The sequence below is a fragment of the Syzygium oleosum genome, unplaced genomic scaffold, assembly GCF_021117445.2.
Source record: "Syzygium oleosum isolate NSW1041296 unplaced genomic scaffold, Sole_v2.1 Sole_v2.08, whole genome shotgun sequence".
NCBI classification, from domain to species: domain Eukaryota; kingdom Viridiplantae; phylum Streptophyta; class Magnoliopsida; order Myrtales; family Myrtaceae; genus Syzygium; species Syzygium oleosum.
Window position 1 is genome coordinate 6155775 of NW_026607492.1, and position 13211 is coordinate 6168985.

General features: G+C 42.7%; 2 protein-coding genes across 4 annotated transcripts in view; both read left to right on the forward strand.

Moving 5' to 3' along the window:
- The first annotated feature begins 281 nt into the window (after nt 1–281).
- The window catches only part of LOC115684087 (protein SHI RELATED SEQUENCE 1-like), a 48149-nt gene continuing 35219 nt past the window's right edge, over nt 282–13211 (forward strand). Inside the window, exon 1 of the mRNA XM_030608791.2 lies at nt 282–477. The gene's annotated coding sequence lies outside the window, so the exon portion shown is untranslated. The remainder of the gene's footprint in view (nt 478–13211) is intronic.
- Nucleotides 350–3296, forward strand: LOC115687097 (protein SHI RELATED SEQUENCE 1-like). Of its 3 annotated transcripts, none has more exons than XM_056313814.1 (3): nt 350–482; nt 652–1434; nt 2094–3296. In XM_056313814.1, exons 2-3 carry the CDS (start codon nt 759–761, stop codon nt 2498–2500), a joined length of 1083 nt encoding a protein of 360 aa, XP_056169789.1. In that variant the 5' UTR covers nt 350–482; nt 652–758; the 3' UTR covers nt 2501–3296. The 3 variants fall into 3 exon arrangements, with proteins under 3 accessions (XP_056169789.1, XP_056169790.1, XP_030468440.1); XM_056313815.1 differs by having other exon boundaries at nt 479–516; XM_030612580.2 differs by lacking the exon at nt 350–482 and having other exon boundaries at nt 523–1434.

Genomic DNA, 13211 nt, shown 5'->3' on the forward strand with positions numbered 1-13211 from the left:
GGGTTTTCCGGTGGGAAGAAGCAAAAAAGCTGGTGCATCGACACGTGGCGCTAAGCCATCCGTCGGATTGGAATGAGACTGTCGTCTGAAATCTTCGTTGGGAAATAGGAACATGAAATCCATAGCCAACGCGAGAGCGAGAGAGAGAGAGAGAGAGAGAGAGAGAGATTTTGGCTCTCTCAAACTTGCTCACTCTCACCCCAAAAAGCTCAATCTACTGCAACAAAACCAGAAGACACAGAGAAGAGAGAGAGAGGGAGCGAGAGAGAGAGAGGGTGCGCGTGTGTTTGATGGATATGTCGAGACTTAAATGGAGGTAGCAGAAGATTGCAGATACCGTGAGGAGAGAGAGAGAGAGAGAGAGAGAGGGAGGGACGAACCATGGCGGCGTTGCAGAGCGAGACAGAGCTGTAAATTCCATGGCCCTTTAATGCAAAGAGTAGAGAGAGAGAGAGAGAGAGAGAGAGAGAGAGAGAGGTGAAGTGAATTGAAGGCTCTGCCACAGAATCGTCCAATGTGAGTCTCACAGAAAAACCCATCAGCAATCACACACACCCAACTCCCACTTAACATTATAATCCATTAAACCTCACTCACACACACACACACACAACAACCATCTGAGCTGTTCTTGAATTCTCCATCTTCTAGGGTTTCCAACTTCTTGAGGAGGAAGAAGCAAGATAGGCGGATCCTGTGCTCTGATATGATTTGAATTGCCAGTCGGAATCGAGATTTGCCCGGTCAATCATCGCGAGATGGCTGGGCTCATTCCATTAGGAGGAGCTGCTAGATCAGCAGGAGGAGGAGAAGGTGGAGGAGGAGATCAGCAGATCCACCACCCACAGGCCACGGCCGCCGCCGAAATTCCTTGGTTCTGGTACTCGAGAAGCAGCGCGGACGACAGTGGGACGCCTTCGGCTTTCAAGGGTTTGGAGCTATGGCATCATAACCAACCGCAACCCCAACAACAGCTGCACTTCTTCTCGCAGCAGCAGCAGCAGCAGGATCTCTACGCGTCGGCCACGGGCCTCGAGGTGGGGCCCGGCGGAGGCGGAGGCGAAGGCGGCAGCGGTAGGGCCTCGATCAACGTGTTCTCCGACGAGAGCTCGAGATTGGGAGGAGGCTTCACGACGTTGACCTTGGCGGCGACGACGGGCGGCGGGGTGAGAGGGGGGATCTGCTGCCAGGACTGCGGCAACCAGGCCAAGAAGGACTGCCCGCACCAGCGCTGCCGGACGTGCTGCAAGAGCCGCGGGTTTGAGTGCGCGAACCACGTGAAGAGCACGTGGGTCCCCGCGGCAAAGCGACGGGAGCGGCTGCAGCAGCTCGCCGCCCTGAAGGAGCACCACCACCGGCAGGAGCAGAGGCCGCAGCTCCGAGGCGAGGCCTTGAAACTGCCGAGGGAGAATCATGGGAGGCCTAACGCATCAGGTATTTATGTATAGTTTTATATGTATACGCGTGTTTCGTGTGTGTTTGCTTGTCCTTGTGTGGTTCTGGGCAAGAGAGTTAGTCAACTGTTTCGGCTTCCAGGATCGCTCTCTGCAGAAAGAGAGAGATATAGAGAGTCAGAGATAGATTTGGTGGGCTTGAGTTCAGATAAAGAACATTCCTTTCTAGTTAATGTTATTACTTTTAGTACCCAACGAGCTAGGATCGTATCCTTTGCGTGTGCGGTGATCGACCTCCGTGAGAAGTCTGAAAACCCCACCCCATCGTCCTCTTTTCTTGGTTTTTTCCCATTTTTTGCCTATCTGTTCCTCTTTCCCAACTTGCTGTTATTTAGTTTTCCTGACGATTGGTTTGACAGAAAGGTAATTTCTCTCTCTCTCTCTCTCTCTCTTTGGGTGAGTGTCTGTGTTGATTTAGATGTTTGTCCCAAGTCTATGCGTGTATTTTTTGTCATGCCATTTTTCATATCTGTGGCAAAAGATTTTCTAGGAAAATTCCGTTGCAGAAGCAGGAAGTTGTCCTTCTGTCAAAACAAAGCTCGCGACTTTTTCCACCTACGATAAAGATGTATTTATGTATTTCGTGTCATATGTATGTGTTGACTGCACCATTGATCCTATCTTTGTCCCGGTCTCTAGGGTTGGAGCTAGTCGGCAACTTCCCAGCCGATGTGAGCTCTCCGGCGGTCTTCCAGTGTGTGAAAGTGAGCTCCGTTGACGACCCCGATGAGCAGTTCGCGTATCAGACGGCTGTCAATATCGGAGGTCATGTCTTCCGAGGGATTCTATACGATCATGGGCCCGATCACCCCACCTACACCAATGTAGCTACGGAAGACAACTCCTCTGGTGGTGGTGGTGGACTAGTTCAGCCTCTTGACCTCATAGCTGCTGCAGCCGCTGCGGCCGCATCCCCCATCACCAGTGCAGCGAGTGTGCATGTGTCATCCACGACGGCACCGTTCTTTGATGCATCTTCTTTGTACCCACCTCCGTTCAGCACATACATGGCTGGTACGCAATTCTTCCCACACCCAAGATCTTGACACGCTCGTCACATTTGTTGCATATTAACTCTTAGTGCGGCTGGGACATCCAAAACTAGCGTGAGAAAGTAGAAGTCCCCCTCTTCACCTCGTAGCGCAGAGCTGAACTCCCTGGGATAGCCTTTCTATCTTCAAGCCTTTCTTTGGGAACGAGAAGATGATGCTTGCCTCCCTCGGGAAAGTAGAAGATGTTGCTTTTCAAATGGCTGCATCGGGTACGAGGGGCATAACAATTTTCCTATGAGCAAGCGAATTTTTCTCCTTCAAGGCATCACCATGATACGTCACGGATGCCTCCTCGGAACCCTCTCGCACGCCATGGAATCGCAAACTCATTACTTCGAAAGTTACAGACAAGACAGAAAAGTTTTCTCTGGGCAAACTTTACTTATTACTCCGAAAGATGTGTGGCTCCGGTCGCGCGGAGGGCAGTGACAAGCGCCAGGGGCAGTGTGCTTAGAGCAAAGCGGCAAGCGCTGCACGCTAGGAGTCGAGCGCAAGCACCGGTGCGCTAAGCGGCATGCACGACCTAGCCGTGCACGGGGCAGTGCGCAAGAGCTAGGGGCGACGCACTCAGCTTCAAGGGGCCGATGCTGCGCTCCAAGTGCAAGTGCGACACACATCGCCGCGCTCGGGGTTGTTCTACCTAATCTTTTTGGATGAAAAGATCTACACTAATCATTGTTACATGAATATTTTTTGCACAGGCACGATCCCTCTCTATGCATGACACTCAATTTTGCATGTCATAAAGATTTTGTTATGCGGGAGGCAAAATGTAGATCCAAAATTTTGTCATTTCGTATTTATGAAAAGTAACTATATTGTCTTCTAATATAATTTCCTAAATTAACGAAAGAATACCCTTGTCAGGTATTTATTGCAGGCTAACTTGATGCGAGCATTGTTCCATGCAAGAATGACTTAGGATAGTCGGCAAGTTCCTGAATTATTCTCCTGCTGTGTTTTAGAAAGTTTTGCCTTGGTGAACTTGGAATGGGACTCATTAGTGATGACTCGGCTTATCCCATTACCCTATCTAATGGGCTTGGTGTTAGCCTATGTCCTCTCGACACATGACAACCTATGATTGGCCTGTTTCCTTTTAACACGTTGCAACCTGTCTACCCTGAAATCCCTACACTAGAATTGTCATATGTCATGATCCTATTAGCCAATTATCTTGCTTCCCTCACTATAAGTACCCCGTTGATTGACTCATTTAGGGACTTTTTGGCCATTGGCTCTTCTGTTCTTTGGAAAATTTGGGCTTCAGCATTTGTACTCACCTTGGTTCTCCAAACTTTGGGGGATTTCAATAGCGAACCTCTGGAAAACTCTCCACAATCAATATTCGACACTCTTTACCTGCTATGTGACATCTGGATCCACTATAATTGAACGCTCCTCCTCTCATGCCCCCTCTACTTCATCTCGTTTACAGTGTTACTATTGCGAGATGCTAACCCTTTCTCAGGGCTCGTGGACCTCGGAGCAGACCTCCTCAACACAAGCTAACTACAAAACAAACTTCATACAATTTTCGTTTCTTTTCCCCACTGTATGTATGTAATTGGACAACTATACGCGAAGTCGTGATTTCATTTCAATTCTTCTTTCTTTGTATATTTCGCTTCATCTAACTTAAACCCGTATGAAGTGTCGAACCCACTAAATGATGTTCGATTTTGATTTTCTCAGACTTGACCCATTCAGTGTCCGGGCCATCGACGCGCAAATTGTCAAGAAAGTACGAGATTCAGCTATTATCCGATCCGGACAACTACTTAACTCCTGCTCTCGACATGACAATTTTATAGATTCACCAATCACTTGCGTATGTGAAATGTTTGTTCCATGACTATAGCCAACAAAGTTCTGCATTTGGGAAGTGCTTCTGATGACCTGTTGAATGAACTCCCCTGGATTGGGATGCCCGACTAGTAGCCCATCAAATTTTGACTCGAGGCCCATCAATGTGAAAGAGATGACATGATGGGTCTCCGGTCGGGTCAGCTGGTAATAGTTTATAAGAGGGAGAAAATAGATAATGAATTCAAGGCATCACATCAGTTATTGGATGAATATCGCTCTTGAGTAATCATTAGATAGGGCATTGTAAAAGAATAATGACATTCCTCAAGACTTGGGCTTGTTCTGACTTTTGAGATCAACTTAAATTTTGACTTGCTGTGTTAAATCTAAGGTTAATATTACGAAAAATTTTAAAATGATATATTTATGATAAATTTATCCAAAATTAATTTTTTTAGTATAAAAAACATCAAATTAATACACATGTGATAATTTTACCCTATGTTAGTTTTCGTTAAATTTTACTGTCGAATTTTTGAATTGGATGACACGTGACATATGACGGATGTATTGGTTTGGGGTTTTACCCTCTGTTTGTCACACATGTACCATTTTGTGATTTTTCGTGATATTAATCCAATTTAACGGAGGGAAAATTTGTCACAAATATATCAGTTTGGGATTTTTGGTAGTCGAAAAATAATTTAGGATAAATCTGTCACAGGTGTACCAGTTTGGGGTTTTTTATGATTAAAAAATTAATTTGAAGTAAATTTATAACAGGTGTATCAGTTTAGGGATTTTTATGATATTAACCCTTAAATCTACATCTATGAACCTATTACAATACCATGCTATGGTTTCAATTCATTCACTTTCCTATTTTCCAAGAGGGACTAGAGCACGAACCCTCGAGCACAAAAATCCATTTTCAAGTAATTATAGAATTTTTGTATACTGATAGAAAGAAAAATAAAGAGAGCGTAGAATTCAATTTAAACTAATGTTTATCATTGTTAACAATTTATCAACGCTCGAATATGCTTGCGTTTTGTTCCGGAAAGTCGTCGTGATTCTTATTTTTAGGTTATTTTTTTAAAATGTTAAGGTTAGTACCATAAATTTAACTTGAGAAACATTGTGTAGCAAGCCATTTATTAAAAGTTTCAAATCAGATAGTGGTTGTATTTGCTTTATTGATGAAAAGAAGGAGTGGGGCGACTTATTACTGCAAGCCTCCTTAGGTGATATCATAAAAATCTCCTACCAAGTGAGGAAAATTGTCCAATCAGTTCTAAACTTTCCAATTTTAGCTAATTCAATCATAATCATTTGCGCGAAATTCAATATAATCCTTCCGATCAATTTTCGTTGGAAAATGCTAATGTGGCAGTTCGCCACTTAGGACAACCGGTAATGACTGGACCATCATGTCAGCGGTTTCCAGCTAAAATTCACCGGATGGATTACAATGGAATTTCGCGTAAATATTTTAGACAAAATTGATAAAATTAAAAAGTTTGACACTGAATTGATATCCGTACAATATGTTTAGAACTAATTGGGTAAGTTTTCCTATCTGCTGTGGACCTTTCTAAGTCATAACTACTGTCTATCGTGCGTCGGCCCAAAGTGAGAGCCCCAGATGCAAGACTCAAGAAAGAGCGAGCCTTCGCTGCAAATCTTTTGGTGGAAGAATGCTCTTCCCCACAAAAGCTAGCTCGCTAGCCTTCTATGTCATTAACTTACAACCTTGTGAAAAACCGGTCAGCTTCTCCACCACTAATAAATGGAATGCTCCTCATGAATGCTTTTTCACATTTTTTTGTCACATGCCTATGAAAATATATGTTAGTTTTGCTAAGTTATTTCAATTTTATTCCATCCATATTGTCCATGAGCAAAATCTTGTTCGCAAATGACGAGTAAATAATTTATGGCAACTAGATAACAGAGATATAGTACAAATTGGTTGGATTCAAGTTGAACCATATCCGTATGTGTAACCTGTTTGTGGGAAGAAAGACACCGGAAGTATTAAAAATTGTGTATGGTGCTCACTTTAATGCCAAAAGTTTTCGCCAGAACTCCGACGTGACAATAATTTAAAATTTTTCCGCTGACATAGCTCATCGGAGGTCTGAATCAACATATAAAACCCAAAACAACGTCGTTTCACTTGCTTACACAATCCTAAACGATGTCGTTCATCTTCCCCTCTCTCCTCCATTTCTTCCACTAAGTTTCGCAACTTTTCTTGACTGAATAGCACTTCTCTCACTGATCTGAACCACGTTGTGCCTCGCCCTTTCTCTCCAACCTGTTAATGAATCTGACATCCTCCTCTAGCCCCGCGAGTGGTTCCCGCCTGCCCACGCCCTCATCACTCTCTCCGCCTCCTGCCACACTCGCTTCTCCTACGCGAAGCTCTCTGTCGCCCCCTCCTCCACCTTCGATCCCGAACCCTCTTCCACCTTCGATTAAATCGATGACGACCCCCTCGCTGCCTCCAGCGGCCTTGTGACATCCATAAAAGCCATGATTTCCCCTAAAATCGCCCTTGGTGAGAAGGACCCAAAAGACCCTGTTTTTGCATTTTTCTTTGATTTTGGGTATTTCATCATTAAACCACTTGATGGCAATGCTTCGTCCTCACACCTCTATCCTTGGCGACGCTCGTACACACAACAAAGCCTCTCAAAATGATCAAATCTGTCTTGAATAGCCTCGACCTCAATCTGCTCTGTTTTGCTCTATTTCGGTTAGGCAAGACACTGTTCAGATTCGCAGGCGGCCGAAAATATTCAATCGGTTTCAACACATTTCTCAACGATTCAAAAGGCAGCGATTCGAAAAGATATGATCCATAAGGATGATGATTCGTAAGCAGGGTCGATTAAGGTGACATATCAAGATATTATAGAGATTGTACACGGAATATGAAGCATCAGAGTAACAACGTGCATCCTAGTACTGCCTGCGAAAAGTGAGTGCATACATTAAAGGTATCCCTTTAAAAGGATTAAAAATGGGGCATATGTTTATACCAAAAAATGATCAAGTTATAGACATGGACATGAACGTGACTAATGCGTGAACATAGGTGATCACGTAACCAACACGTGACTAATGTATGCATATTGTCATGCACGTGACACATTGTTGACGACCACATCAATATTAGCAATCGATATTGACGCACAATGGTGACATATGTTGATGGATACTACCAATCAATTGACGATATACAATGATGGATAATTAATAATTATCAACAAGTGTGCTGATGAACGAAGCATAGTGTTCAATTCATTGGATACATAAGAAGTGCTAAGATACAATTCAAAGTTCAAGGCCGCCAGAGGACGAAGCAATTAAAACGATGGAGCAGCTAACAAGCATCTATATAAGGAGTATCTATCGGCGTATGATCGCAAGCTCAAGCCCACCATTCTGGGCAGTTGAGATTGTGAAGCAACTGACATGAATGTTTTAGAGAACAATTGTTTGAGAAAAAGATTATGAGATCGTGAGAATGTGGGCACAAGATTTTCGAAAGAACAAGGAACAATCACTTGGAAATAAGATCATGGGGTAGTTAACATACATGTTCAAAGGAATAACTGCTCGAGAACAAGGTCAAGACATTGTGAAAGAATGGGCACAAGAATTTTGAAAATGGAGGAGCATGGAGGCAACCGATAGGAAACCGTTCGAGAAGAATGAAACCGCTGGAAACCGCCAGGAAATAGTTATCACATAAACATTATAAATACCACTAGTCATCTACTAGAGTGGCCGCCCCTTCCCCCGCACAAATCAAACAAATTTACTATCTTTCAGCATCTTGACTTTCATGCACTATACTTTTTTTCCAAACTCGCATCGTTGATCAAATTCCAGCGTGTTTCTTAGTTGTAGTTTCCCAATCTGCGTCGTCGATTAAATTTCGTCATGTATCTTTATATTAGCGTGCTCAGGCTGTGTCATTGATTAAATTCCAGCATAATTTGTGTACATTTGGTTCGATTGTAAAAGCTGTACTTTCTAAGCCTTTGTCGTTGATTAAATTTCGACACAGTTTGTGTTCATATAATTTGGTTCGAAGTAAAGGTGTTGACTTCTTTATTTGCTTGGATATTTTCTGTCCAGAGTTGGTGCAAAACCAGTCTCCTCTAATAAAAATCGAATAACAGCTTTCAGTGAAAGGTATTTCGTCACAGGAGAAATGCTAGTTAAAATGAATACTTCCGTGCCTTTGAAGTGGATTACTGGAACAAGAAAGAGCAGGCCCACCATGCTGAGATGGTACTCAAGGGTCGTAAGAAGCACTACAAAAAAACAAGGATTTAGCCACGAAAAATTAGCGACGAATAATTTTTCGTCGCTAATTTGCGACGAAATTAGCAACGAATTTTTTTTTCGTCGCTAATTTCTGACGAAAAAAAAATTCATCGCAAATTTGCGACGGAAAAAAATCCATCTCTAATTTACGACGGAATTTGTCACGAAAAAAAATTCGTGGCTAATTTGCGACGAAATTAGCGATGAATTTTTTTTCCGTTGCTAATTTGCGACGAAAAAAAATGTCATCGCTAATTTGCGACGGAATTTGCCACGAAAAAAAATTCGTCGCTAATTTGCAACATGAAAAAAAATCCGTCGCTAATTTGTAACGGAATTAGCGACGAATTTTTTTTCCGTTGCTAATTTCCGACGGAAAAAAATATCGTCGCTCATTTGCGAAGGAATTTGCCACGAAAAAAAATTCGTCGCTAATTTGCGACGAAAAAAATCTGTCGCTAATTTGCAACGGAATTTGCGACGAAAAAGTATTCGTTGCTAATTTGCGACAGAGTTAGCGACTTATTTTTTTTCGTCGCTAATTTTGCGACGTATTGCAACGAAAAATAAATTCGTCACTAATTTGCGACGGAAAATAAATTCGCCGCTAATTCGCTAATAGTCCCCCTCGCTACTTGTAATATACCCCTACCCCCAATTTCTCTCTCTCCTTGCTAATTCCTCATATTCCTCTTCGCTGTTCTCCCTCCCTCTCCCTCTTTCATTTCTCTCGATAAACCTCTCTGTGCGCGCGCAAATCAGTCTCGGCAAAGCTTTTCTGCCGGTAAGTGGCGTGGCTAATTTCGTGGCTAATTGGCGAAGAAGACGGTTCGTCGCAAAACTATTCATTGCTAGATTCGAATTTTTTTATTTTATTGACTTTTTTTTTCCTAACTTCTAACTTTGTCGCTGGTCGCCGATCCGGCGACCTGCGAGACCTCGTCGGCCATGGGCGAGGCCGCTGGACCTCGCCCGGATCGGGCGAGGTCGAGCGGCCTCGCCATGGCCGCCGCCGCTGGACCTCGCCGTCCGGATACGTGCGGCGAGGTCAAACGGCGGCCATGGGCGAGGCCGCTAGACCTCGCCCAGATCTAGGCGAGGCCGAGTGGCCATGGCTGCCGCTCGACCTCGCCGCGAGGTCCAACGGCATTTAGATTTGGGCGGCGAGGTCGAGCGGTGGCCTCGCCATGGCCGCCGTTGGACCTCGCGGCAAGGTCCAACGGCGCACAGATATGGGCGGTGAGGTCGAGCGGCGGCCTCGCCATGGCCGCCGTTGGACCTCGCGGCGAGGTCGAGCGGCGGCCATGGCGAGGCCGCCGCTCAACCTTGCCCATGGCCGACGAGGTCAAACTCGCCGACCTCAGCCGGTCCGGCGACCGGCAAAAAATATCTAGAAAAAAAAATTCTAAAAAAAAAATTATTTAAAAAAAATATATGAAGTCATTTTTTTTTTTAGGTACGTGTCCATTTGAAAGTCTAGCAGATGAAGTGAACGTTGCAATTCTCATCAAATTGAGCATTTTCTACTACAAAGATTTCAGTCAATTACTTGGGAAAGTCTTCTTGACATGGTAATTTTTTCATTTTTTTCAATTTCAAAGTAATTGTTTCGTCAAAAACAAAATTTTAATTTTTAGAATTTTATGGTTTTAATTAAGAAAATTTTATGGTTTTAATATTTTACGAGATTTTTTTATTTTTATATAGACACAATGCAAAGAGACAGGGCTTGGATGTATAATAAGAACTTACCTGAACGTCGAGGATTGACCGATGAGTTTCGTACTGGGTTGGAACTATTTTTGGAGTTTGCTAGTAGTAAATATGAGTTAATTGATGGAAATAAGTTACGGTGTCCGTGTAACAAGTGCAGTAATGGTAAATTTCATGTGTGTGATAAAATTAGAGAACATCTTTGTAGATTTGGGTTTACTCCGAACTACTATAATTGGACTTGCCATGGTGAACCATTTATATCTGATGAAGGATATCGAATAAGTGACCAATTTTCAGTTAGGGAAGAATGTAGTTATTATGATCAATTGAACCCATACCAGAGGATGGTGATTGATGCAGCTGGTCAGAATGTTGTTTCAGATTCGAACCATGCAAGTACTAATTTTGCTCCTACACTTGAACAATTGGAAGAGATAGGAGTAACAAGTTTTGATGAGAATGTGTGTAATGAAAAGTTTCCATCTAATCAGTTCCGGGAAGTGTTGAAAGCAGCAGATGAACCTTTATGGGCAGGTTGTGACAACCATACTCAGTTATCAGTGACGGTAAGATTGTTAAATATCAAGGCAGAGCATAATGTGTCTGAGAATTGCTTCAACTCTTTTGTTAAAGTAATGCGAGAAACAATGCCTCGTGATAACATCATGCTAAGTGATTTTTACGATATGAAGAAGTTAGTGGATAACTTAGGTCTTCCAGTTGAAAGGATTGATGTATGTAGTAGGGGTTGTATGTTATATTGGAGAGATGATGAAAATGCATAATCTTACAAATTCTGTAGCCAACCTAGGTACAAGATTAACAGGAGGCAGGGTCATAATCAGAAGCGTAGACCATGCAAGCAAATGTTTTATCTGCCCTTAATCCCCAGATTGCAAAGGCTTTATGCGTCTCAAGCCACTGCTGAACACATGACTTGGCATGCAAATCATGAAACAGAATAGGGTCAAATGTGTCATCCTTCAGATGCAGAGGCATGGAAACATTTTGATAGAACATACCCTGAGTTTGCGATAGAGCCTCGAAACATCAGGTTAGGTCTATGTGCTGATGGATTTGCCTCATTTGGAAAATCAGGAAAAAGTTATTCATGTTGGCCAGTTATCTTAATTCCGTACAATCTTCCACCCGGTATGTGCATGAAGACACCTTATATGTTTTTGACATTGATCGTGACCGGCCCGCAAAATCCGAAAAAGTTGATAGATGTTTATATGCAACCATTGATTGAAGAGTTACAACGGCTATGGGATGAAGGTGTCGTTACGTATGATGTTTCTACTGATCAAACATTTGTAATGAAGGCTGCTCTTTTTTGGACGATAAATGACTTTTCAGCTTATGGAATGTTATCTGGATGGAGTACAGCTGGGATCTTAGGATGTCCGATATGTTTGGAGAGATCAAAGTCACTCAGATTAAGACATGGTAAGAAGCCCAGCTATTTTGACTATCACAGATAATTTTTGCCGACGAATCATACATTCAGAAGGAATAAAAAAGAGTTCATCAAGAATAGGATTGAAGGAACACCTCCACCATTGAGGTTGACCGGTGATCAAATTTGGGAGCGAGTGCAGGATTTTCCAACTGTTGTTGAAAACCATCATGGCACAACTATTGCGTACGAAAGTACACATAAGTGGACTAAACGCAGTATATCTTGGGATCTATCATATTGGAAGGCCCATCTTATTCATCATAATTTTGACGTCATGCACATTGAAAAGAATGTTTTCGACAATGTCATAAATATTGTGATGGATGTCACTGGAAAAACAAAAGACAACTTGAATGCAAGAAAAGATATGAGAGATATTTGTGATCAGCCAACACTAGATGTGGATGCAAGCAGCAGGGGACCAAAACCAAAAGCAGTTTATACATTGGATAAGGAGCAGAGACGAGTCGTTTGTCAATGATTGAAATCTGTGCGGTTTCCTGATAGATATGGTTCGAACATTGGGAGATGTGTTGATTTGAACGAATGCAAGTTGACAGGATTAAAGAGTCATGATTGTCACATATTTATGGAAAGACTAATTCCAATAGCTTTCAAGGAACTTCTACCAAACTTTGTATGGGGCGCCATTACAGAGTTAAGTAATTTCCTTCATGATATTTGTTCAACAGTGTTAAAAGCATCACACATGGAGAAACTAGAAAGAGACATTCCAATTATTCTTTGCAACTTAGAAATGATATTTCCTCCATCATTTTTTGATTCAATGGAGTATCTCTTAGTTCACTTGCCTTATGAGGTCAAAGTTGCAGGTCCCGTCCAATTTCGATGGATGTATCCATTTGAGAGGTAAAAAAATTTTAAAATAAATTTCAAAATATTTTATTATATATTATGTTCTGATAAACTTCTTTCTATTGCAACTAGATTCTTTATATCATTTGAAGAAAAAAGGGCAAAAGTACACCAGAAGTGCCACAACTTGTGTACGGCGATCACTTTGGTGCCATAACTTTTTTTCAGATCACTTTGGTGCCAAGTCGGAGGAAAATAGATCACTTTAGTGACTCCGGCCAAAATTCCGGCCAAAAAGCTGACCTGGCATTTATATTAAAAAAAATTGGTCTGACTTGTACACGTGAAAATTACGTGGCTTTTTTTCGAATTTTTTAATTTTTAGAAAAATAATAATAATTAAAATAATTATAAAAAAAAAAGGTTGTAGCAGCGGCGAGGGAGCCCTCGCCGCTACTGTTGCCAACCCACCACCGCCGGGAAGGGCGCCCACCACCACCGGCCCTTCCCGGCGGTGGTGGGTTGGCAGCAGCAGCGGCGAGGCCTCCCTCGCCGCTG

Excerpts from the sequence above, each read along its gene's own strand:
- LOC115687097 (XM_056313814.1), top strand. The coding sequence starts at position 759 with ATGGCTGGGCTCATTCCATTAGGAGGAGCTGCTAGATCAGCAGGAGGA. Across the intron at positions 1,435-2,093 it reads TGGGAGGCCTAACGCATCAG|GGTTGGAGCTAGTCGGCAAC; the intron begins GTATTTATGTAT and ends CCCGGTCTCTAG.